The sequence below is a fragment of the Camellia sinensis genome, chromosome 12 (genome assembly GCF_055761805.1).
Source record: "Camellia sinensis isolate YWXY chromosome 12, ASM5576180v1, whole genome shotgun sequence".
NCBI lineage: Eukaryota > Viridiplantae > Streptophyta > Magnoliopsida > Ericales > Theaceae > Camellia > Camellia sinensis.
In genome coordinates this window covers 117,931,875-117,957,648 of record NC_138972.1, presented here as the reverse complement: position 1 = coordinate 117,957,648, position 25,774 = coordinate 117,931,875, and the positions used below count along the sequence as shown (strand labels likewise).

The following is a 25,774-nucleotide window of genomic DNA, read 5'->3' as shown; positions in this document are numbered from 1 at the left end:
TATTCCCAAACGAGGCCTTAATTGTAAACAAAAATTGCACAATTTTTATTTTTTTTTTAAAAAAAACAGCCCCTTAATTTAAAAAAAAATAATTATTTGACATATTTCAATTAATAATAAACTTTTTATTTTTTTGTTTGTTTAACATCTCGTTTGATAATTGACTTTTTAATAATTTTTAAATATTTTTTAATAAAAAGATATAAAAAATGAAGGGGATAATTTGACAATTTATAATAAGTTTTTAATTATAGAAAAATTAGTAAGGGGCTGTTTGGGATGTTCTAAATAAGTGTATTTTTTGACTTTTTATGAAATATGGGTTAGGTTTGAAATGATGTGGTAGAGAGGTGATGTGACTTAAATAAAATGATGTGACTTAAATAGGATAATGACTTTTTGACTTTTATTAAAGGCGCCAAACTTGGCCTAAAACATAGCTCTCAAACTTTGTGTAGTAGGAGAAGTCCAAAATATTTTTTTATTAGCTAAGGTCCCTCAATAATTTTACAGATAAAATTTGACTCAGAGAAATTTTGCCTAACTAAGAGAAATTTCGATAGAAATTTCAAAATTTCTAAGTAAAAATTAAAATTTCTCTGAGTTGAGACAAAATTTCTTTGAGTCATACAAAATTTATTTGAATCGAATCTTCTACGTATAAATATTAAGAGATCTTAATTAGGATGAAAATATTGTATCAAGATTTTTAAAATCTTAATACTACGAACCTTTAAAAAAATTTCCCTTTAATTAAAATATTTATTCAAGGTTTATTTTTTTGATATTTTGTTGGTTTATTTTCATGTTTACGTTGTGTTTAGTTGAAGGATTTGAAGAGAGATTTGAAAAAAGAAAGAAAAACAAAGATAAAGGCCTCGTTTGGGAACATGTTAATTTAGTAAATTTTTGACTATTTGACTAAAAAAGTACGTAAAAATTTTTTATATGTTTGGGATGACTTTTTGGCTAATTACGAAAAGATGTGCAAAAAGTAGAGAGAAAATAGAATCTTTGACTTTTTAGTATGAGTTGTTGGTTTTTTGGCTAAAAAAATAACTTTTTGACTTTTTAACTAAAAAGGTAAATCCCCAAACGGAACCAAAATGTGAATAAAATATACTTATATTTTATATAATTTCATATATATATATTTTTTCTTTTTAAATATCTCATCAAATTTTTAAACCAAATATAGCGTTAGTAAATTTTTTTTTAAAAAAAAAAATCAAAAGTTTTTAGCTCAGAGAGATGAACTGAAAAGTTTTAAAAAAAAATCCTCATAAAAATAAATCAATTTTTTTTTCGCTTAGTTTAAATTTTAAATTTATTTTTGAAATTTTAAAAATTCATAAGATTCGTCTATCCAAATCGAATAAGTTTGAAAAAAAAATAAAAATTCGACAAACATGACGTAAGAAAAAAAGCTTTGGTAAACCAGAGCGCTGGTCCCACCCGCGGCGAATCGTCGAGTGGTGAGGCGGACGATAGGTTTGATGAGATGAGATGAGATGAGATAGATAGGAGAGAGGAGAGAGAAACCTACGAAAGCAAAGAAACTTCATTCTCCTCACATTTTACATGGCGATTTCGATTCTCGATCCCATCGATACCTAACAACCCCTTCACCAGCAATCAGCTAATCACCACCCAAACCCTAATTTTGATTGAATTCAAAGCCGATTCGATTGCTTCGCTGAAAGCTCTCTACCGCCTTGCCATGCGACCCTGGTTCTCTGCGATCTCCCTCTCGAGAGAGGACTTTTCGTTGACTTCCAATCGAGACTACTGTTTCGAATCTTTTCAACCCGATTCTCGTAGATTCAGCTATGGCCGCCACCAATACTCACAGCCCTAGCTCCAAAGGCCTCCTCTGCAATGCTGCTTCTGGTGCCGCCGCTGGTACGTTTTCTATCTCTGTTTGGTTTCCGAGAAAACAAATCGAAAATTAGACCAAACTTGGGAATTTTCAATCCTTTTTAAAAAAAATAAAAATAAAATTCAATCTTGTTGATATTTTTGATTGTGTTGTGATGCAATTTTGAGTGATTTGGTTGAAATTGGGAATTCTGTGTGCAGGAGTTATTGCAGCAACGTTTGTGTGTCCTTTAGATGTTATCAAGACTAGGTTTCAGGTTCATGGTCTATCAGCGCTCAGTAATGGAACTAATAAAGGTACACTTCATACTCATATGAAGCATTAATAATTTAATAGTTTAGAGTAAGGCTTTTGAAATTCAACTTGGACTCATATGAAGCATTAATAGTTTAGACTTTAGAGTAATCATTGTGGAAGACCAGTTAGTATTGAAATAAAGTTGCCCGAGTTAGTTGGGATAACAGGGTATTTCAACAGGGCTTCAAGCGTCTATATGCACGTCTCGTTAAATTATTTATTTGCAAGATATTGATTCCCTTAAGTGGGTTAACATCAAATTCAAATAGTATTTTTAAAAGTGCGAGGTGAAATAAATGTATTGCCTGCAAGTTAGCATTTGCAAAGTTTTCAACAAAAGGCTAATATTTGTCATTTGACCAGGTAGTGTCATAGTTGGGAGTTTGGAACAAATATTTCAAAAGGAGGGTTTGCGTGGTATGTACCGTGGGCTCTCACCCACTGTGCTGGCATTGCTTCCAAACTGGGCGGTGAGTAGTCATTCTCATAAGTTCTTATTTTCATCCATGCTTGGTTGTAATGCTTGTTTGTTGGTCAGCAATTGATTTAGCTTTTATTGTGGAACAGTGATATGGTTCATTTCTCTGGAGAATTTTTTTGATACACTTCTTTCAGTTTTTAACCGAACAAACAATGTTTCCATCCTCGTATTCAATGGTCGTTGGTGGATGAAACATGCCAAACCTTTTTATTGTTGGTACATAATAATCTGGCTTAGATCTTTTATCGTCATTTAGTCATAAGTTCAAGTCATCTTCAGACTTTTTTTTCTCGCTATTGCTTTTGATTTCTTTCTTTTATTATATATTCTGTATCTGCCATAATATGCAAGCTTGTCATCGTTATCTGAGTAGTGAAGGTAAAACTAACATCTCCATAAGGTTTTAAAGCTTTCCGGGCATAGCAGGTACTCTGGGTTCTCGTTGATATTCCCTTTTTGTTTCACAAAAACATCATTATAGCAACGTTGACTTCCTTTTTGTGCCTATAATTAAAACTTCAATGTCTTCCTGTTATGGGTAAATTAATGCCGTATTTGGTTTGTGTTTTGATATATTATTTCAAAAATAATTTTCTGGGGAGAGTTTAGAAAATTTAAAATTTTGTTTGGTTGTATATTTTGAAAATAGTTTTGGAATTTTGGAGTTTGGAATGATTTGATATTTTTTTGTAGTTGAATAGATGGATGTGAGAGAAAAAATGATTGAGGAGGAGAGAGGAGAGAGGAGAGAGAAAATATGATTGATTGATGTGTAGTACAGAGAAAAAGTGATTTTGGAATTTTGTTTTAAAAAATTTCAACCAAACATATTTTTGGAATTTTTTCTCCAAAAACATGTTTTGAGAGACAACCAATTATTCCCAATATCTCTTGGAGTATGCTTAATTATTGTTGAAGTATCTAAACTTGTTGCAAGTGCTGTCAAAGACTCAAAATGCACAGCTAACATTTTGTATTGGGTTAAAGCTAATCACCTGGGTAATTGATGAAAAGATAAATCATTAACACCTTTATTTATTACTAGAAGGCTACACACACACACTATACATTTGTATAAAGGACAGTTGTAACTGTCATGGGGGGGAAAAAAAACTGAATGTATGTAGATCGAAGGAAAAATAGATCTGTAGAAATCAAAAATTGAAACAAAAAAATCTGAACAGTTGCATAGGCGAAATTTGGGTATGAGAAAATACGTGACATAACTTCAAAACAAGTTCTGCATTATTTACTAGAATAGATGTCCATGCTTTAGAACCTAATGTTCTACAGAACTTTTATTGAGGAAATGATCCAACAACTTAACAAGTCTATTTAGATAGAGGAATTATTAATGTCCTAGCTTGTCACTTTATTTGTTATGAGCATATCTTTCCAATGACCCAACGCTATTATTTATGCAGGTTTATTTTACAATTTATGAGCAGCTCAAAAGCTTTCTTTACTCGGATGGTTAGTTCATCATCAACTTTTATTTAGAACTAAAATGATTAAATGTGTTCCATTATTTCTTGATTAAACCATATTAAGTTTTTTTTTTTTTCAAATGAAATTCCTGAGTTGTTTTATTTATGCTCAATGTTGTTTTGATTGACATGCATGTGTAGATGGGAATCATCAACTTTCAATTGGTGCTAATGTGGTAGCTGCTTGTGGTGCTGGAGCTGCAACAACAATTGCTACGAACCCTCTTTGGGTTGTGAAGACAAGACTTCAGGTGTGCTTCTTCCTCTTGTTCTTTTTTTTTTATTTTTTAAAATAAAAAATAAATAAATAAAATCTTGGAGAGTGGAGGTGGCGGTGTTGTGTCAAACTTTCATGTGCCGATGCTTTGTTTTTTGGGTTGTATTGTTTTATAAGAAGATGATTTGTAATTTACGTGGTAAGGCATGCTGGTGGTAGTAAAACATTATCGCTTCAAGTCTCTGTTGAAAAGTCATTCGATGTCTACTAGTAAAGCAGTATAAGGATATTGGGTTAATAAACAGCGCAGCAGAACTACCTTTGTCACTTAATGAATTGTATTTGACTAACCTTGTCACACTGCTGCAGGATAAGGCATGTTTTTTTTCCTGGTATACATGTCTTATTGACAAAGTTAAGAGAACTCGTTTTCTTCCCCCCTTTTTCCCAGACATACATGACAAAAACATGATTTGGAACTTAATCGTTTGCTCACTGAAAGCCAAAGGCAAAATGGATTTTGTATTTTTTCTCATTGTTGTACATTGGTTGTTAACTTTCTTCTTTCTATAAAGTAGACACTCAACCTTAGAATTCTATGCGTTGGTGCCTAAAGTAATAGCAACTTTACTGGAAAGAAAACAGAAATTGGAAGGAGATATGGTGAACAATGAGCTAATATAGATGGTGTGACCTAGCCATATGCAGTGAAGACTAATGAAACACCTGTCTAGGGGAGCCAATCTGATTGGACTTGGAAAGACAGCAATGAGGAGAGGACATAGTGAAAAAATAGATTGGCTTAGGATTCATAGGAGATTCGCTTTAGATAGAGTTGAATAGAATGGACTCAAATGCATCGGAACGCCTAATTATAATATTACACGAAGCCATAATTCTTTTTGTTGTTTTTTTTTTTTGGTTGGTCTCAGTTGGCGCCCTCATCATGATCTGTTCAGAATTTTCTTATCCTTCAAGTGTACAATGTAAAGAGGAAAAAATAGAGGCTAGTTAGAGGACATAATATTAATAATAGCTTTGTATAAAATTGAAAGCAGTGAACTTCATATATTCTTTCTCCACTTCCCAGTCAGATCTCTCTCTATTCGACTATTACATAACTGTCTTTCTTTATTTTTTCTAAGATGTGTAGGATTATACATGTTGCTCTTGTTGACCTTATAGTTGACAACAGAAACTGTATTCTTTGTTGCTTATAACTTGAAATTAAAATCCTTTATCAAGGGTGTGGATGGCCATAGCATTGAGGGTGTCTTGTGAAGATTTTTCTTTAATAAGTAAATGGAATATTAAATTTAACTATAAGACACCAAGAGGGGTGCCACCAGTATCCATAGGATGTGCAAAAAGAAACCAAACATATTATGTCACTTATACATTAAACTGCTCCAAAAAAACTCTACAAAGCTAACTATGAACATCTTGGAATGCCTTGACTCCTGGTGCCTGCTTTGTTTGGGGGCAGAGCTCTGAGTACCTAATCTTGGGTGTTGTGTTTGTTGTCAGCCTTCCATTTGGGCGGTTGCCTCAGGGATATCTTGAAGTGTAGGATTAGTGAACGGTTGGGGGCTCTCTAAAGTGGCATTCGACCTGTGAGGAGCTAGGTAATGTTACTTGCCTTAGTTGAGCCACGGAGGGAGAAAAGAGTGACATGGTGTCACAATTGGCATGTGCGCTGGACTTCTCACTCAAGGATGAATTGTCCATTTATTCACATTGGCCCAGTGATATGCATTAGCAGCTTGGTGACTCAGTTGCATTACAATTGGCTCTAGGTTTGCTGCCCCCGCCCTAAAAATCCCTGGAAAGCTATTTTTAAATTGTGGATATTGTGGACTTTTTTGTTTATCATTTTAGGATCAGGTATACTTTGACTTATTCTCATCTGCAATCTTTGGTTTTTTTTCACTTCCTATTTTGTACTTAGCCCCTAACACAAAAGAAAAGGCCTGTGTATCACATGTTGTCAAATGCTGATTCAGTTAGTATCTCTTATTCATAGAAAAGCTAGCGGCAATGTGTTGAGATGACATGATGGTCTACTTCCTATCTTGGTCAGGTGAAATGTACTCGTTTTAATAACCATGGTTATTAGTGCAATAGGGCAGAGTCCCAGTGCATGAGGCTCCCACTTTCTGGGGATTTATATGTATTAGGCCTTGTTTGGGAACAGGCTAATTTAGTAATTTTTTGGCTATTTGACTAAAATATGAGCTAAAAAAAACTAGTATGTTTGGGATGACTTTTTGGCTTTTTATGAAAAGATATTCAAAAAGTAGAGAGAAAATAGAATATTTGACTTTTTGGTATGGGTTGTTGGCTTTTTGGCTAATTTGGTTTTTTGGCTAAAAGGGAATGTTCCCAAAAATAAACTATTATCTAGTATTGTTGTCATTGCATGTTTGATCTCTTACCATTTACTTTTCTGTCTCTTATTTATTTATTTTTTGCAGACTCAAGGAATGAGAACAGGTGTGGTGCCATACAGGAGTACACTGTCTGCTTTGAGAAGAATTGCTCATGAAGAGGGTATTCGTGGATTATACAGGTTGCGTATCACTAGTCATTAGAATTAGCTGATATCTTTGAAGCGAACGTATCTCTAGTAGTGAGTTTTAATTCTGACAGCTTCTGATTTTCTATGTCGTGTACAGTGGTCTTGTGCCTGCATTGGCTGGTATCAGTCATGTTGCCATTCAATTTCCAGCATATGAGAAAATCAAAATCTATTTGGCCAACCGAGGTAGCTGTTCACTTGTATTAGTCATTCATGAGCTCTTTCTTTCTTCTAAAAAAAAAATAAAAAATCTATTGATTAAAATTGATGAAATCAGGAAACACTACAATGGATACACTCAGTGCAAGTGATGTTGCTGTTGCCTCCTCAGTTTCCAAAATATTTGCATCAACATTGACATATCCACATGAGGTATGATATGAACAGATCATCCTCAGTTTTAGCCTTGCTATGATATCAACAGATCATCCCCTATGAAACTCAAGGTTGAGTTCTCCAGTGACTAGTCACAAGGTTCAGCAATAAGCTAAATTTTGGCAAAAAATCTCTCCCCACAATTTAATTTGACTTCTTTGGGGGAAAAAATAACATTTGCACCATTGAAGCAGCATTGCTAAAATATAGCATTTTGATATTGTTCATTGCCAGAATTTGGCTTTAGTGCCATTTTGTCAATTCAGCATTGGAGATGCTCTTACTATAATTACTTATTCTAACAACATATTTGCAGGTAGTACGCTCCAGGCTACAAGAACAAGGTCACCACTCCGAGAAACGATACTCTGGTGTCGTGGACTGCATTAAGAAAGTATTTCAACAAGAAGGCATCCCCGGTTTTTACCGAGGGTGTGCCACCAACCTGCTCAGGACTACACCAGCTGCTGTAATTACATTCACCAGCTTTGAAATGATTCATCGGTTTCTTGTTAATTTGTTTCCTCCTGATCCACAGCCTCACGCATTGTGAAGATTGATCATGTTCAGCTCAAGGATCTAGTGGCAGAAAAACCATTTTGCAAATTGGTGCATCATTCAACAGGCAAAGCAAACCAGGCCAAACCTATTTTGTTTGGATGATTGTTGTTCCGGAATTGGTTGTGTTTCTATTGTTTTTGGTAGCTTTTAGCAACAAATATTTATTAGCAATTACACATTGTTGAACTCATGCAATGATAAGTCTCCTGATGGAGAGTGAGGAGGAGGATTACAAGTTATACTGACAGTGATAATGATGATAAAGTGAAGTAAAATACAGACTTTTATTTGTTTGTTTTTCCTGGAGGTTTTATCTGGTATGCTGACTGGTTAGAATCATGTCAAGTTTGCTGGGAATTGATCATTAGTTACTATTTTGCTGGTTGGACTTCAGTTAGCATATTCAACTGAGAAACCGAACCACTTGAGAAGAATGGAGCAACTATAGGAGTAGCAATGTTGTAACCTGTAACTTCACTTCTCAGAATTGTTGCTTGAGTTAGAAGTTTAGTTTGGCCCTCCCTAATCTAGCATCCTGAGTCTATTACAGGGTTGTGTAATAACTTTTGATTAGTTCTTTTGTAGGCTAGATGTGGCAAGACTTCCCAAATATTATAATTTTCATCCTAAAATTGTACAAATTTAGGAAATTTAATATCAAAACTGTGAAATCTCATATTCAATTGAAATTACTAATATGCTCGTTTGGTTTCATCAACCACTATCTCCTTCTCCTTGGTTGCCATCACCGCTACTCCTTCCCCATCATTCATCTGTTAGCTTTAACACCACAATCCTTCATCATCAATCTACAATCTTTGACATCATCGTTGTCACCATTTTCCTCCATTACCAGTTTGGGATGCAAAGTATCCAATCAGTGCATTGAAAGGTGTTGTTGATCTTCTACAGACGTGTGACTAATCTGATAAATTTTTTTCTTAATTCAACGATAAATTTGTTGTGATTCCCCTTTCTCTTTCAAATCAAGTTTGCTATTTGTAAATTTTTTAACAAATTTAACAGTGATAAATTTATCACAAGTTTAAACAAATTTATCACTGGTTTTAACAAATTTACTGATAAATTTATCACTAGTTTAAACAAGATAAGAGTTCCGATTGGCATTGAAAATACCTAGATGAACCCATTACTATTCTAATCTAACATCCTGAACGCCTCTCTCATGTCTTTTTTTTCGTCTCGTTCGTCCATTATTAATTGATACAGAGCTTTGAACTCATCAATATTGACACACCAATGTCAATTCATGTTGATTTTCTTGATCTCTTTTAGATCTAACACCATCTCTTTTAAATCCAAGGGTCACAAAGACAGTTCTTATGTTCACCAAGGCCGGCGAACAACCGTTCGATTGTTGAGTCTTTGGCGCAAACTTCCTCACCACCGTCAACGCCGTGACCCCTTCGCCTCCCTCCCAACATTATAGTGGGGCAATCAATGGCTTCAGCAGTATAACAGCAGGGACAAAATCGGGATAAAAAAAAATATAACAAGATTTCCTAGTGCATGAGATAGAAACTTAAAACCTAATGGATAATAGATTCAATTATTGGGATCGGCTGATAAAAAATCCAAAACTAAAGAGCTATTGTGAAGCCTCTACTCTACGTACATAACTCAGTCAAGCTACACCGAACATCACACATGGTTGGGTATTCTATAAGACATGCGGCGAATGTGTGTGACAACTAGGTAGTCAGATGGCCTATGATATGTGATCAACTTTTACGTTGTGTTTGATTGAAATTTTTTGAAAAGGATTCAGAAAAATAAAAAGAAAAAATGTGTAAAATTATGTGATGTATATATATATATATATATATATTATATTTTTCACATTTTATTTATTTTTTCTTTCCACATCTCTTTTTAAAATTTTCAACCAAACACAGGATGCGTCCGGATCCTCTAAGGTGAAAAGCCTACAGTCATCTCCTAGAGTGAACAATCCAACGGCTGACATTAAACCTCACCAAAACGACATCGTTTTGGTGAGTAGTTTGACGGAAAAAAAAAAATCAATCCACGGCTCTCCTCTCCTTTTCTCTCTCTACCTTTTCTTTTCCATTTTCTTGCTCAAGAAAACCATTCAAAATCAAGAAATCTCACAGATCCATCTCTGAAAATCAATCCATGGCACAAGTAATAGAAAAACTATGGATTGATTTGAAAAAAAAATAAAAAAATCATCTGGGCATTTTGTTGCTCAAGAAAATCATTCAAAATCAAGAAATCTCACAAACCATCTCTGAAAATCAATCCATGGCTCAAGAAATCGAAAAACCATGGATTGATTTGAAAAAAAAAAAAAAAAATTCATCTGGACATTTTCTTGCTCGAGAAAACTATTCAAAATCAAGAAATCTCACAAACTCATCTATGAGAATCAATCCATGGCTCAAGAAATCAAAAAACCATGGATTGATTTTGAAAAAAAAAAAAAATTCATCTGGGGAAAAGATAAGACAGAGCATTCAAAGTTTCTTTGAAAATCACAGCAATGACTACCCAAAGACGATGATCCACCATGAATGAACAATGAGCTCTGAGAATCAATCCATGGCTCAGCCCAGAAAGGTTTAGTACCCACACGACTCAACCTGGTTTTGTTGACCCAGAAAGATTTCATGGCTCAACCTTTCTGGGTTTGTTGATTTTAGTAACCATGGATTGACTCAACCTTTCTGGGTTTTGTTTCAATCCATCGTTTGATTTGTGAGATTTCTTGAGTTTGAGCCATGGATTGATTTTCAGATATGAGTTTGTGAGATTTCTTCTATTACTTGAGTCATGGATTGATTTTCAGAATGGGTTGATTTTCAAAAAGGTAGAGAGAGAAAAGGAGAGGAGAGCCATGGATGGATTGATTTTCAGAATGGGTTGATTTTCAAAAAGGTAGAGAGAGAAAAGGAGAGGAGAGCCATGGATTGATTTTTTTTTTTCCGTCAAACTACTCACCAAAACGACGTCGTTTTGGTGAGGTTTAATGTCAGCCGTTGGATTGTTCACTCTAGGAGATGACTGTAGGCTTTTCACCCTAGAGGATCCGGACTCACACAGCAGGATGGCCTATAAACATTTTTTTGGGTCATGCCTCTCTTTCACTGAGGCTTATCAAGTAGGAAATGATAAATATTGTCAAGAAAAGGATTGCTTGTTTATCTATATTATTAGGCTGTTTTTTAAAGTTGGTTAAAAATTAATTAATTATTTAAAAAAAAAAGATGTAAAAAAATAGAGAGATAGCACGACTGAAAATAAGTTAAAAGCAAAAAAACTATTTTTAATCATATTCCTAAAATAACTCATTATATTATTACAGGACGACTTTGTTTAGGTATCTCCATCATGTAATATAATAGTAGAATTAACTCTCCAAAAGAAACTTGTTTTAACCATTAAAAATATATATAAAAAATTATTTGACAATTGTCAATTTTGGTCAAAAAGATTACTACAAATTATCACAACATCTTCTTTAATTATATATATATATATATATTTTTTGAAAAAAATTTAAAAATTACTAAAGTAATTAATTTCATAAAAATGTCAAATAGGATGTTTATTTTAACATTAAAATATTTATTGCTGATAGGAAGATAAAAGTGTCAACAGGTTTATTTTAACATTATTGCTCATGGGAAGATTGAGCGAAAACAAATTCAAAAAAATTGAATATTCCCGCCTTAATAAAAAAAAGGGTCAAAAAATTCAAATATTTCACTTTCCATAAGTTTGCGCCTCTCAACGTCTGTGTGTGTCGGTGCCTGTCTGTCCCTCTGAAACTCTTCCTCTTCTTCTTCTTCTTCCCCTCTCTAACGGTTCTGCTTTCTACCTGTGGAATCCATCGAGAGAAAATGGGTAGAGGCGTTAAGCGAGAGTCCAAGGAGGACATTCCGTCACTGTCAAACTCGTCTCCGTCACCGAAGAAGACGAAGAAATCGCCGGAAGACGATGACGTAAGGTTCGCCGGAAAACCTGTTCCAGCCGAGGAAGCCAGGGACCGATGGCCGCACCGTTACCAATCCAAGGTCTCTCAACAACGAAATATACAGAGATTTGGTTTTTTTGTCCAATATAGTTCCATTTTGTTTTGTTGTTGTGCTTTATTTTTTGATTTTTGGTTTTGCAGAGAAAAGTCAAGCTCGGTGTTTCAATTACCGAATCGAACAAGTGAGTGTTTTTTGTTGTTGTTGTTGTTGTGTGAAGATTTCGATGTATTTGAGTGTTTTGATTCGATTGTAGTGTTGAATCCAACGAGAAGGAGGTTCTGCAAGCTAGGTGCCACTACACTCAAGCTGTGGTTGATGGCTGCGTTTTCAATCTTTGTGATGATACATACGTCCAAGTGAGCTCTCTCTCTATATCTCTCCCTATATTATATATCTGTTGGTTTTATGTTAGTTATTTTTCAGTACTATGTGAATTCATGAATTTTAAGTTTGCATTTTGTGTATGCATTTATGTAAATATACAGTGTTGTTATTTAAAAGAAAAATGTCATACCAACTAACAAATCTTACAAAATGCAATAAAGAAATTTTGAAATATGAAAAAATCACACTTCAATAAGGTGACGGGTGCTACAATAGTAAGAAAAATTTGTAATTGTACGAAAGTTATGGCTTTTTTTTATGGTGAAACTTACAAATGTTTGTGGCGTGTTATGACAATTTGTGGTAAAAATTCATGAATGGCAAATTTATGGTGTACACCCTAAAGTAAGGAAATTGACTGGTATCTGGAATAATTTCAATACATTCTCCCCGGTTTGTTTTGTGAATTATATTTGGAATTTTCCTTTTTTCTAGCCTCTTTCTTTGCTTGCACTTGTTAACTAACAAACTAGTTGCCTAGACGCTGTTGCAATGTTGATAATGAATTTTATAGTTGGCTATTGATTCTTAATAAATGGATAATCATAAGCTATAAGTTGTTATTTTGGAAATAAATGCAAATTCTCATTTTTGTGTATGTTTATTAGGCTGAAGAGGGAAAACCTGATTACATAGCCAAGATTGTGGAGATGTTTGAAACGATTGACAGAGAACTATATTTTACGGCTCGGTGGTTCTTTAGAGCTGAAGATACGGTGAGATAATTTATTAACTCACTTCCTGTTTTAGGTATTTTTGATAAATACCTCATTCACTAATCAATCATTATGTATTTGGTTGTTTCCAGGTAATTAAGAACCAATCTGACCTCATTGATAAAAGACGAGTGTTTTACTCAGACATAAGAGATGACAATCCATTGAATTCCATTGTGTCAAAAGTGAAAATTGTGCAACTTGCAGCAAAAGTATGACCATCACTTACTTCTGGCTACTGATATCTTTGTCTGTTCGTTTTTATTCTTATTATTAATTTTGTCTCTGTTTGTGTGTGTGTTTTTTTAAAACTCTGTTCCTGTTTATTGTTTTCCAAGTTTCTGAAATGTTTTCTCTGTGAAACAGGTTGACTTGGCTGAAAAAGAGAAAATACTTTTGTCTTCAGACTTGTATTATGATATGGCATATTCATTGCCACACTTTTCGTTTACAACTCTAGATACAGCTACAGGTTAGTATGTTTCTCCAAGGACTACAATCATTTTTTAAAATGAATTCTTCTAATAGATGTTGTCTGCTTCAGTAAATCCAGAAAACTTAAAGATGGATAGTGATGCATCCTCAATAAGTGAAGCTAGTTCAAATAGTGCACTAGGAGACACTGATGCTGCAAAGTCTTCCCAAGTTTCTAGATGTCAAGAGTCTCGGATGACTTTACTAGATTTATACTCTGGATGTGGAGCCATGTCAACTGGTCTCTGCCTTGGAGCATCCGTATCTGGTTTGAAACTGGTTACTGTAAGTCATGAAGTGATTGTAAATGTGATTTTTGTATGCACTCTTCCATGCAAAAGCTTATATATGTTTTATTTGTATTTGTTTATTAGCGGTGGGCTGTGGATATAAATTCTAATGCATGCGAAAGTCTAAAGTTGAACCATCCTGAAACTGAGGTAGTATATTTGTTCCTTTTCCTATACTTTTTTTATTAGTAATTTATATATATATTTATCAAGGACAAGTCCAAAATGATTATAGGTGAGAAATGAAGCAGCAGAAGATTTCCTATCTTTGCTTAAGGAGTGGGAAAAGCTTTGTAAAGAATTTCAATTGTTGGGTTCCCATCAATCAGAAGATTCCAATTCTGAACAAAACAGCTTGGACAGTGATGATGATGTTGATGATGGCTCTAAGGTTCCTTCTGGAGAGTTCGAAGTGGGAAAATTACTGGCCATTTGTTATGGTGACCCAAACAGTGTCAACAAACATGGGCTGTATTTTAAGGTATATAGACTTTAACCAAGAATGACCTATGAATGTCTTCCAATGTGATTGCTTGCTTTCATGGATTTTGTTGCCTCACCAACTTAATTGATCAAAACAGATGCTTATTTTGATGAACAAATTGGTCACCTTTTGTAGTTCAAATGTTTTAGATAGGTATTTTAATATTTAACAATTGAAGCTGCAACAGTACCCAATCAGATTTTCAACCATAGACTCATGTCTTGAGTGGTGTTTGATGTACCACGTACTATGATTTTATTTTTGTATCCTATATGACTTTAGCGTCAAAGTTCTAGTGGAATTATTAAATGTGTGCTTAACCTTTTCTAATCTCACAAGAGATTGGATTAGTTTTTTATTGAGACTTGAATCTAGGACCTCTTTTAACTTTTGTTTTGATACCATGTGCTTGTTTGGCAGAGCTTAATTACAGTTTATTTCATCTTTCAGCTTAATTTAAGCTATTTTGATGTGTTTAGTTTAGCTTCTAGCTTATAGTTTTTTAGAAGTCAGAAATCAACTTATTCTTTGAGTGGGGCAGGAGATGCTTTAAGAATAAGTTGGAAATCAGCTTAAGCTGAAAGTTATAAGCTATAGGTCCTGTTTGGTAGAGCTGTGGGAAAGTGCTTATAGCTTATGCCTTAACAGCTTATAGCTTATAACTTTCAGCTTAAGCTGATTTCCAGCTTATTTTTAAAGCATCTCCTGCCCCACTCAAAGAATAAGTTGATTTCTGACTTCCAAAAAGCTATAAGCTATAAGCTAAACTAAACACATGAAAATAGTTTAAATTAAGCTGAAAGTTGAAATAAGTTGTAATTAAGCTCTGTCAAACAGGCACATAAGCTGTTGAGGCATAAGCTATAAGCATTTTCCCACAGTTCTACCAAACAGGGCCCATGTTATATTAACACTTAAAAAGTTTTTATCTTTTTTTATGGACGATCTATTAAGTATTTAAATCTAAACAAAAAGTAATAAACACTCAACATCTAAAGGAAAGAAGGAAGAAAATTAGTTGGCATGTCCCCGTTGTCCTTTGAAAATAAATTAATCAAATAAAGGGACATGGCACGTGGCATGTTCTATACATACCCCCATCATGTCCTTGTATCCGACACTCCTATGACACTTGTTTTGTAGTGTTGATGCCTCATAGTCTTGTAGTTTGATAGAAATTCATACCAAAAGAACTTGTGTTGGTGTCACATTTGGAACAAGAAGTCGCATCAAATGATATCACAACATGTGGCTAATTATTATAAGGCCACACAACATTTGGAAATGGTTCGCTCTTGATAAAATACTTTCATATGCGGTAATTGGGTCTTAAGGGGTATATTGGGTTATTAAAGAGTTAATGGGCCAAAACTGGTATTGAGATACAAGCCCAATTAACATTCGACATTCAGTTCATTATTTGAAGTACCTGACCCATTGATATTTGACGTTCAACATATAACTCTGAATTTGATCCATGATGCCCAATCCACTCACTAATCAGCTTATTTGGGCATTCAAATTATGAGCATGTGACCCAATCAGTCTTTAAAGGCTTATTAAAGCTGTGGTTAATCGAGGCAGTAAATCCCAAAGGCCTTATGTGCCCTTGCCCAAAAGTCCAATCCCATGTGACTTTGGCATACAGGCTCAATGCCCAAAGTGGCTTGGCACATTCGACAAAATAAGCCCAATGCTCAATTTTTCTCTAGTAGTTGCTTAGAAGTGGTATTGGTTAAAGCATATGTGGGTGATTTTTCTCTATGTATGTAGAAAACTCTTCTTTGCAGGGATGGCATTCAATGATTGATAGCTTATTTTTCTTCCAAATCGATAATATATAGGTGCGTTGGAGGGGCTATGGGCCAAGTGAAGACACTTGGGAGCCAATTGATGGTTTAAGGTAGCTAGTCTTACCATTTTTTTGTCTTCCAACTATTTTAGTTTGCCATTCCTGTTGTTTTCCATGAAATATTAAATTTAATTTAATCCTCTTATTTTTTCATCAGTAATTGCACTGACAGTATAAAGGAATTTGTGACAAGAGGGTTTAAATCAAAGATTTTGCCTCTTCCAGTAAGTTTTATTTATTTGAATCTTCTTAATGTGTTTTGAGTGGCTAGTGCCTTTCATTTTTTTGGATGTGAATGCTTATTGTTTTTCCCTTCCCTTTCTTTTCAGTTGTTTCCTTTCCTCATTAAAATTCCTTTTAATTGTTTTTAGTACTTCGTTCATTGTCTATTTAGGGTGATGCTGATTTTATATGTGGAGGCCCTCCATGTCAAGGGATGAGTGGTTTCAATCGTTTTAGAAATTTTATTGACCCTTTGAAGGATCCAAAGAACTATCAACTTGAGGTGTTTATGAATATTGTTGGATTTTTGAAGCCGAAGTATGTTTTAATGGAGAATGTTGTTGATATATTGAAACTATCTGGAGGAGTTTTGGGTTGTTATGCCGTTGGTCGGTTAGTTTCTATGGACTACCAAGCTCGACTGGGAATACTTGCTGCGGGGTCATTTGGAGTTCCTCAATGTCGGATGCGAGTCTTCCTTTGGGGTGCATATCAAATGGAGGCAAGTGCTTTTCTAACATGAAAATATTGAATAGTTTGATATACAATATTGCTTCCATTTCCTAACAACTTAAAGTTTTTGGGACAATCGGTGACTTGACAATTGTATTAGAGCTTAGGTTGGAGGTGGTCTTGGGTCAAGTCTCTTCGATTGCATTTGGTTCCCGATTGCATTATTTCTTTCTTTGCTATATGCATGCATATTTGCATCTTCATGTGCAAGACAGGTTGCACGTGAGGGAGGGTGTTGAATAGCTTGACATCTATTGTTGGGCCCACCAACTTAAGATTTATGGACTATTGGTGGCTTAACAGAAAATGCCAATATTCATTAGATATATGTTGGTAATTGGTTCTTTTCATGTTTCAGAAGTTGCCTCAATATCCTTTACCTACACACGAGTTTGTTGGGAAAGGGGTTTGTCCAGTTGAATTCAAGGTACGAATGATGTTTCTATTTAGTATTTGACGAGGATGTTCTAGATTTTGTGTTATAATTATGCCTCTAAGTGCAGGAAATTGTTGTCTGGTATGAAAAAGGGCAAGCATGCAAGTTGGAAAAGAGTGTTGTACTTTCTGATGCAATATCTGAGTTACCAGCGGTAGATGTTTTATTTAAATTGTTTTTGATTATATGTTGTGATAAATCTTGAATAGTATGTATTCCACATGCACTTGTCATTGACATGCAGTATCATCTTATTTTAGGTTACTAATTATGATAGTCAAGATGAAATGGTGTATTGTCATGCTCCTTGCACCGATTTTCAGAAGTACATTAGATTGAGAAGGCCGGGTGAGTTAAATTTTTTTTTATGTAGATATTTATTCAACGTTGAAACTATGAACATGAATAGTAAAAAACTAAATACAATATGGCATTGATTGACATGATTTTTTTTTCTTCTAGTTTTTATATCTTGTTGAATTACAAACTTGGGTACTTTTATTTCTTTCCATGTTACATGACTTTACAAATTTTTTTAAGTACTCGTGTTGGACACTTGATTACTCAGTTGGACATGCATCCAAAAAGAATGTATAAAATACCTTAGTGTTTTAGATAACTATGTAAAAGGCTTCCATTTTATAAAATATTATATTTGCATTTCTAAACTTCATTTTGCCCTCAAAAAGTAAAAGTATGATATATAGCTATGTCTTGGTGTTCATTATATGAGATTAGATGAATCTAATACATGCATACCTTCACCCAACACTTGTAGCTGAGTCCATTTAGCATAGGTTATTCTTAGAGAAATGCTCTTGAAATAATAAATGCTTCCTTGACTAGAAATGTATTTTTCATACTTAACTTGGTGTTAGATGAAGATGTATATAAGATGTTCTAAAGCAATTTTTTTGTTGCAAGTGAATTGCAAGAATGTTTATAATCTCTCTTACAAGAGATCCCTTTCAGTTGGAATTTGCATGCATGCTTCTATATACCATTTTCTGCATATGTTATGAACAATGCTACAAACTTCAGGAATTGATACCATTGTGCAAGGATTAAGCTTCTGATATATAATTATTTCTGCTATGCAGATATGTTTCATTCTATAGTTACTGCAAAGAAAGAATCACAACAGATGATATTGTATGATCACATACCTTTGCAATTGAATGACGATGATTACGAAAGAGTTTGTCATATTCCAAAAAAGAAGGTTCAATTGTTTGTTGTTCTGACTCAGAACCTTCACAAAGTTGTCATTGATTCTGTATGATTCTTGAGTAATCTTCCTCATATATTTTCACAGGGAGCAAACTTTAGGAATCTTCCTGGTGTTTTGGTGGGCCCAAACAACAAGGTCGAATGGGACCCATCAGTAGAAAGGGTGAAAGTCAAATCAGGAAAACCTTTGGTATTGTATTATTGCTAAAACTCTTGTTTGATTACTCTTTTCTTGTCACTGACCAAGTCCAAGACCAGGCTAATTTTTTGTAACCAATTTAATATATAGGTCCCAGATTATGCTATGACATTCGTCCGTGGTACTTCATCCAAGTATGTCTTTTGTTTCAATACTTGTAAGTTCTAGCTTTTAAAATGTTGCTTCATTTTCAAATTGTTTTAAATACAAGCTAAAATGCAGGCCGTTTGCTCGATTGTGGTGGGATGAATTTGTATTAACGGTAGTGACAAGAGCAGAACCTCATAACCAGGTTTTAACAGTTAACATCCTCTTCTTGAGCAAAGTGTAGTTATAATGTTGACCAAAAACTTGACTAACTTCACATTCAAATTATTTTGGTAGGCTATTCTCCATCCGGAGCAAGACCGGGTGTTGACAGTTCGTGAAAATGCACGGTTACAAGGGTTCCCTGATTGGTACAGACTTTGGGGACCTGTCAAAGAAAGGTATCAGTAGCAAGACTTGTGATTTTTTTGCAATTTTATTTAATTGAATTAGAATTTTTTTTAAAAAAAACTTAGTGGTGCTAATTCCACTAATATTTTTGTTGGGCATTTTCTCACAACTTGGGTTGCAAACTAGTCGAGTTGAGCTTGTGAGAATATGTGTTCTTCTCGGATTAGGATTCAGTGTCCTATGTATATTAGACTTCTATATATCTCAGTAATGTATTCATGTAGGGTTAGGAATTAATTAGTGGTACTCTATATAAATGATGTATGTATTCTTTGTTCAAATTAATTCAATCTAATATACAGGTTGTTTAGAAAACTTACATGGTATCAGAGCTTTGTGATTCCTGATTTCGTGTTGGCTAGGGTTACGCACGAACTGGTTCAACTTGTTCGTGATTCATCTGTTTGATCGCGTTCTCTCTTTCTCGATTATCTGGTACATGATCAAACTCCTTTGGTTCGATCTCTGTTCATGACTTGGGTGACCCATCTGTTTCGTCTGCAAGGGCTTCTTTTGGATGCCTCGTCTCGCGAGTGAGTCGTCTCAGTTGACCCATCGAACTGCTCATCTCAGTCTCAGTCATCCTCGCGGCTCATCGTGTCTCCGTCTTGGTCGACTCTTGTGGTCGTCTTTCTGTGGTCGCCTCTATGCTTCGTGATCTCTGTCTGAGATCTTCGCGAGCTCCGTCTGAAATCAATCTCAGCTTCAGTCTCTCTCTCTCTCTGCTTCGTGATCTCTGCTTCAACTTGGGTATTTCCATTTAAAACCCTTATTCCTGTTTGGCCCATTTATTAAGTTATTAGTATATTTTGACCCATTAATCTTTTGTTTATTACAATAATGGACTCTAAAATTCAAGCGATTAAATGTAAACTCAATGGTGGTAATTATGCCTATTGGGCCAGTGTTATGAAGAATTTTCTTCTTGGTCAAAAAAAATGGGGCTATGTTTCTGGTTCTGCTCCTCGTCCATCGGACCCAAAGGTAGAAGGGTATCTGTCTTCCTGTGACACTTGGGATTGTGATAATGCCCAAGTTCTTACCTGGTTTCACAACTCTGTAGATGACCGTATTGGAATGATGTTTTCCAAGTACAGTACTGCCAAGGAAGTGTGGGATTATTTACTCGGTGTTTATCAGCAGTCCAATTTTGCCAAACGGTATGAGTTGGAAACAACTATTCAGGGTGCTCGTCAGCGGGATCAAACTATTCAAGACTTTTATATTGAGATGACAGGTCTCTGGGATCAGTTGGCTCTTATGGAACCACCTAGTCTCAAAATATTAGACGCGTATATTGAGTTTCGGGAACAGGGTCGTTTAGTCCAGTTCTTAACAGCTCTCTCCCCTCAGTATGAGGCTATTCGAGATGGCATCCTTCACCGATCTCCTCTTCCCTCTGTGGATGCTATTGTTCGTGAACTCCTTTCCGAGGAAACCCGTCTTAAGACGGCCAGTCAGACTTTGCCTCCTTCTGTGTTCTTGGCTCCTGCCAAGCCGCCCTTGTTATCGACCCCTCCTTCTCATCAACTTCAGGCCACTACGAAACCCAAGAGAGGACCATTAGGGCTAGATGAGTGTGCTTTCTGCCATCAGAGGGGTCATTGGAAGAACAATTGTCCTAAAAAGGGACGTCAGCCTGCTCCGTCTTCTCAGACACAGTTCCGCGGTACTACTTCGAGTACTTTCCGACCTCCTGCTGCTTACACTGCATCTACTCCGGCCCCCGATCCTGACTTGGCTTTCCTGAGTGCTCAGGTTGCACAACTTCAGCATATCTTGTCCACCTCTCAGTCATCCCCATCTGCCTCCGCTCTTACCTCTCTTCATTCAGGTTTGCTTGGGTCCTCTTCAGGTATCCCTTCTTCTGTTTGGATTTTTGATTCTGGTGCCTCACATCATATGACTCCTCACCTTTCCTTACTTCAAAATTGTATTCCCCCACCCGTTCCTATTACTATTAATACTGCTAATGGATCTGGTATGTCTGTTTTATCTGTTGGGTCTGTCTTACCCTCTGCCATGTCTGCTGTTACTATTCCTTCTGTCTTTTATGTTCCTCAGTTATCTGTCAGTTTGTTATCTATCAGTCAACTTGATGCGTCTGGTTTTGATGTTATCTTTTCCTCTTCTGTCTGTTGTGTGCAGGATCGGGTGTCCAAGAAGCAGATTGGGACTGGCCGTAGAATTGGAGATCTCTATGTGGTTGAAAGCTTGCATCTCCCCTTATCCACCTCTCCAGCTGCACTTTCCTCTTATCAATTAGATTCTCAGTCGAGTCAGTTTTACTTATGGCATTCTCGTCTTGGTCATTTGTCTGTTGACCGCTTACGGTCTTTAGCTCAGTCAGGATTGTTGGGTAAAGTTTCTCCTAGTCAAATTGATGAATGTCGGGGGTGTAAACTTGCTAAAATGTCAGCTTTACCTTTTAATAAAAGTACATCTATTTCTGTTTCTCCTTTCTCTCTTGTACATACTGATGTCTGGGGACCCTCTCCTGTTCTTACTAAAGGGGGTTCAGTATATTATGTGTCTTTTGTAGATGACTGCACCCGTTACACATGGATTTATCTTATGACTCATAAGTCTGACTTCTACCAAATATATCGTACTTTCCAGTCTATGGTCACTACACAGTTTGGAGCTACTATTAAATTGTTGCGGTCTGACTTGGGTGGGGAATACTTTAAAACTGAATTCTGTGAATATTTGGCCAACTTGGGTACCATTCACCAAACTTCTTGTACTGATACACCTGCCCAAAATGGCCGAGCTGAGCGTAAACACCGTCATCTTCTTGAGACAGCTAGATCTCTTCTTCTCTCTGCCTCCGTTCCAGCTCCGTTTTGGGGTGAAGCAGTTCTTACTGCTGCTTTTCTTCTTAATCGTATGCCTACCCCTCTTCTTTCGGGTCGGTCTCCTTATGAGGCTCTCTTTTCTCAACCTCCTAATTACTCCCTCCTTCGTGTATTTGGGTCTGCGTGTTTTGTCCTTTTACCCCGTAAAGATAGGACTAAACTTAGTGCCCGATCTGTCCTATGTGTTTTTTTGGGATATAGTCTCACTCAGAAAGGTTATCGCTGTTATGACCCTGTTTCTCGTCGCCTTTATGTCTCCCGCCATGTTGCCTTTCTCGAACGTCTATCTTACTTTCAGCTTCCTCCTCTCACCGCCCCAGTTTCCAAAGAGGATTTGGTTCATATTGATCCATTTCCTTCTGAGGTCCCATCTGATGAGTACATCTCCACAGTTCCTCCTGAGCTTATTCCATCTTCTCCTTCTGCTTCACCTCTGACTACTTCTCCTCCTTCGCCTCCTCCTTCGCCTTCTCCTTCTCTTTCTTCTTCTCCTCCGTTGTTAGTTTATTCTCGTCGCAAGGCTCCTCCTCCCCTAGCTGTCTTTACCCCTGCTGCTGATCCTCCTGCTTCTGACGACTCTGATCCTGCTGCACACCGATATCCTCCTCGAGCGCGTCATCCTCCAAAAAGGTTGGGTTGGTCTAATACTTGTTTTTCTGCTTCCTATCGTACCTTTTTGTCTGCTATTCACTCTTTTGCAGAACCTCAGTCTTACAAGGAGGCCTGTCAGGATCCTCATTGGGTTCAAGCTATGGAGGATGAGTTGTTTGCTCTACAGAAAACGAGTACTTGGGAGTTGGTTCCTTTACCTGTTGGTAAGAATCTAGTTGGTTGCAAATGGGTCTACAAAGTCAAGACTCATTCTGATGGTTCTCTTGAGCGCTACAAAGCTCGTCTGGTGGCCAAAGGTTTCTCCCAGGAGTATGGTATTGATTATGAGGAGACATTTGCTCCTGTTGCCAAGATGACTACTGTCCGTACTTTGATTTCTGTCGCTGCTGTTCGTTCTTGGCCCCTTTATCAGATGGATGTTAAGAATGCTTTTCTTAATGGCACTCTCACTGAGGAGGTTTATATGCGTCCTCCCCCTGGTCTTCACCATTCCTCTGGCCAAGTCTGTCGTCTTCGGCGTGCTCTATATGGTCTGAAGCAGTCTCCTCGTGCTTGGTATGATCGCTTTCAGACTGCTGTTACCGAGCTTGGGTTTCATCCTTCTGCTTCCGACTCTGCTTTATTTCTAAGACATACCTCGGCTGGTTTTGTTGCTCTCTTACTATATGTAGATGATATGATCATCACTGGCTCTGACTCTTCTGCTATCTCTGAGGTCAAGCAGCATCTCTTTCGCACCTTCGAAATGAAGGATCTGGGACCATTGCGGTATTTTCTTGGCATTGAGGTGGCTTCTTCTCCTAAGGGTTACTTTCTGTCCCAGGCTAAGTATGCTAACGAGGTTATCCATCGTGCCAGACTTACTGACACTAAGCTGTCTGATACCCCCATTGAACTTAATGTAAAGCTCAACACTACTGATGGGGTTCCTCTAGATGATCCTACGTTGTATCGTGAGCTTGTGGGTTGCTTAGTCTATCTGACAGTTACTCGCCCTGATCTTACCTATGCTGTCCATGTAATTAGTCAGTTTGTTTCTGCCCCTCGCTCTACACATTGGGCTGCTTTGCTTCGAATTCTTCGTTATCTTCGCAATACTATATTTCAGGGCTTGCTGTTCTCTTCTACTTCTTCCTTAGACTTGGTGGCTTATGCTGATGCTGATTGGGCTGGTGATGTTAATGATCGTAAATCTACTTCTGATTTCTGTATGTTTCTTGGTGATTCCCTAATTTCTTGGAAAAGCAAGAAACAGCCTGTTGTTGCCCGTTCTACTGCCGAAGCTGAGTATCGTGCTATGGCTCATGCTACTGCTGAAATTGTCTGGCTTCGTCAGCTCTTATCTGAGTTGGGCGTCCCTCAATCTTCCCCAACCTCTCTCTATTGTGACAACCGAAGTGCTATTCAAATTGCTCATAACACAGTCTTCCATGAACGGACAAAACATATTGAGATTGATTGTCACTTCGTCCGCCAGCATCTGCAGTCTGGCTTTATCTCGCTTCCTTTTGTCTCTTCGGCTCTGCAACTTGCTGACTTCTTCACTAAGACTCACACCACTGCTCGGTTTCGGTTTTTTCTTGACAAACTCTCAGTGTTTTCTGCTAAAACACCTTGAGTTTGAGCGGGGGTGTGAGAATATGTGTTCTTCTCGGATTAGGATTCAGTGTCCTATGTATATTAGACTTCTATATATCTCAGTAATGTATTCATGTAGGGTTAGGAATTAATTAGTGGTACTCTATATAAATGATGTATGTATTCTTTGTTCAAATTAATTCAATCTAATATACAGGTTGTTTAGAAAACTTACAGAGCTTTGCAAGGCTTGAGCTTAGCTCTTTTGTTTATTGAGATTGAAAATCAAGATTGAGCTCGGTTATTCAGCTTGAGCTTGGCTTGGCCCATTTATACTAATCATGTTTGAGCTTGCATAGAAGCTCGATAATGATGAAAAAATTCCTCTCAATTATCAAGCTCGGTTGGCTTGTTAAATATTATTCTATATTAAATATGTTTATATAACACATTTTATATTATTGAATATATAAATAATTATCTTATTATTTAAATAAATAATGAACAACCCTAACCTTATGAGCCAAGCTTATTCTAGCTCAAGCTAAGATTTTTTTATTAAATGAAACTAAAAAATTGACGTGGGCTCATTTATACATGTCATGAGCTGAGCCAAGCTTGCAAACAGCTTAGTTCATTTGCAACTACTCAACTTTGAAGTCTTTTTGGTAAGTTGATGGATTTGGGAGTGCTAGTTTTTCTGAGTTTTTTTTTTTTTTTTTTTAATTTAAATACCAAGCTAGAGTGTGAATTAGTGTTTTGAAAACATGACTTCATAAAATTATCTGATTTGGGAAATAAGTTGAACATCACATGGGTGTAGGAAATAAGATTCCAACCACTCGAGTTTGGTAAAAAACTAAAATTTTCTTTTTGGTGTCTAATCTTGGTTTATTTTCATACAATTTGCAGGTATATACAGGTAGGGAATGCTGTTGCATTTCCAGTATCTATGGCTTTGGGAAGTATGTTAGCAAAAGCAAGCCAAGGTATCTCAAATAATGAACCCGTCACGACTACTGATACAAAATTCCCCCAGAGTTTTGCACCATTGTCGTCCAAAAAGAGGATTGGATGAACACTTCGCAGAGGATAAAGAACTAGTAAGTTCAATCTTAATAATCTTAAAATTGTTTTAAACTTGACATTGAGTAAACCATTCTTGAAAACCATCTGGTCATTGTATCTTTTAACTTAAATTTTCGATTCTTTCTTGTTGTATTATCTCAAGAAATAGCTAGTTGAGTTAAGTCCATTGAAAGATTTGTATCCTTAAATTAGCATCTTTTCAATATTGATTAGCTTTGGGACATCAAGTTTTTATCAAAACTGCTGATTTAGAGTGTATTCTTTGGAAAATTATTTGCCTTTCTTGGAGAAAGGCTGCTACATAGTGTGATTTGTACGTATCAGTGGGACTGATGCTATATATTGTTTAGCCTAATAATAGGATATGTGACATGTTTTGTTGTTAGGAAATGCTTCAAAGGTACCTTTATGTTAGAAAAAAATCATGGAATTGAGACAATTGGAC

The 25,774-nt window shown here is 36.1% G+C and overlaps 2 protein-coding genes across 2 annotated transcripts; both read left to right on the top strand.

Moving 5' to 3' along the window:
- Positions 1 to 1,405: 1,405 nt before the first annotated feature.
- LOC114280117 (nicotinamide adenine dinucleotide transporter 1, chloroplastic) lies at positions 1,406 to 8,175 on the top strand. The gene is made up of 9 exons (XM_028222461.2): positions 1,406 to 1,902; positions 2,080 to 2,175; positions 2,540 to 2,646; positions 4,082 to 4,130; positions 4,286 to 4,395; positions 6,836 to 6,930; positions 7,037 to 7,125; positions 7,217 to 7,311; positions 7,631 to 8,175. Exons 1-9 carry the CDS (start codon positions 1,830 to 1,832, stop codon positions 7,865 to 7,867), a joined length of 951 nt encoding a protein of 316 aa, XP_028078262.1. The 5' UTR covers positions 1,406 to 1,829; the 3' UTR covers positions 7,868 to 8,175.
- A 2,805-nt stretch (positions 8,176 to 10,980) lies between these two features.
- On the top strand, positions 10,981 to 25,552 carry LOC114280116 (DNA (cytosine-5)-methyltransferase 1). The gene is made up of 21 exons (XM_028222460.2): positions 10,981 to 11,933; positions 12,035 to 12,075; positions 12,148 to 12,250; positions 12,887 to 12,994; positions 13,087 to 13,206; positions 13,361 to 13,466; positions 13,539 to 13,753; positions 13,843 to 13,908; positions 13,994 to 14,239; positions 16,087 to 16,145; positions 16,252 to 16,318; positions 16,489 to 16,818; positions 17,188 to 17,256; positions 17,333 to 17,419; positions 17,526 to 17,613; positions 18,366 to 18,487; positions 18,581 to 18,685; positions 18,785 to 18,828; positions 18,917 to 18,986; positions 19,079 to 19,182; positions 25,153 to 25,552. The coding sequence occupies exons 1-21, from the start codon at positions 11,760 to 11,762 to the stop codon at positions 25,316 to 25,318; spliced, it is 2,490 nt and encodes an 829-aa protein (XP_028078261.2). The 5' UTR covers positions 10,981 to 11,759; the 3' UTR covers positions 25,319 to 25,552.
- The last annotated feature ends 222 nt before the right edge of the window (positions 25,553 to 25,774 follow it).

Bases quoted from the DNA above. Each gene is read 5' to 3' on its own strand.
- LOC114280117 (XM_028222461.2), top strand. From the start codon at position 1,830: ATGGCCGCCACCAATACTCACAGCCCTAGCTCCAAAGGCCTCCTCTGC. The intron at 1,903-2,079 runs GTACGTTTTCTA...TTCTGTGTGCAG, and splicing joins TGCTTCTGGTGCCGCCGCTG to GAGTTATTGCAGCAACGTTT. The intron at 7,312-7,630 runs GTATGATATGAA...ACATATTTGCAG, and splicing joins CATTGACATATCCACATGAG to GTAGTACGCTCCAGGCTACA.
- LOC114280116 (XM_028222460.2), top strand. From the start codon at position 11,760: ATGGGTAGAGGCGTTAAGCGAGAGTCCAAGGAGGACATTCCGTCACTG. The intron at 13,909-13,993 runs GTAGTATATTTG...AAATGATTATAG, and splicing joins TGAACCATCCTGAAACTGAG to GTGAGAAATGAAGCAGCAGA. The intron at 18,829-18,916 runs GTATGTCTTTTG...GCTAAAATGCAG, and splicing joins GTCCGTGGTACTTCATCCAA to GCCGTTTGCTCGATTGTGGT.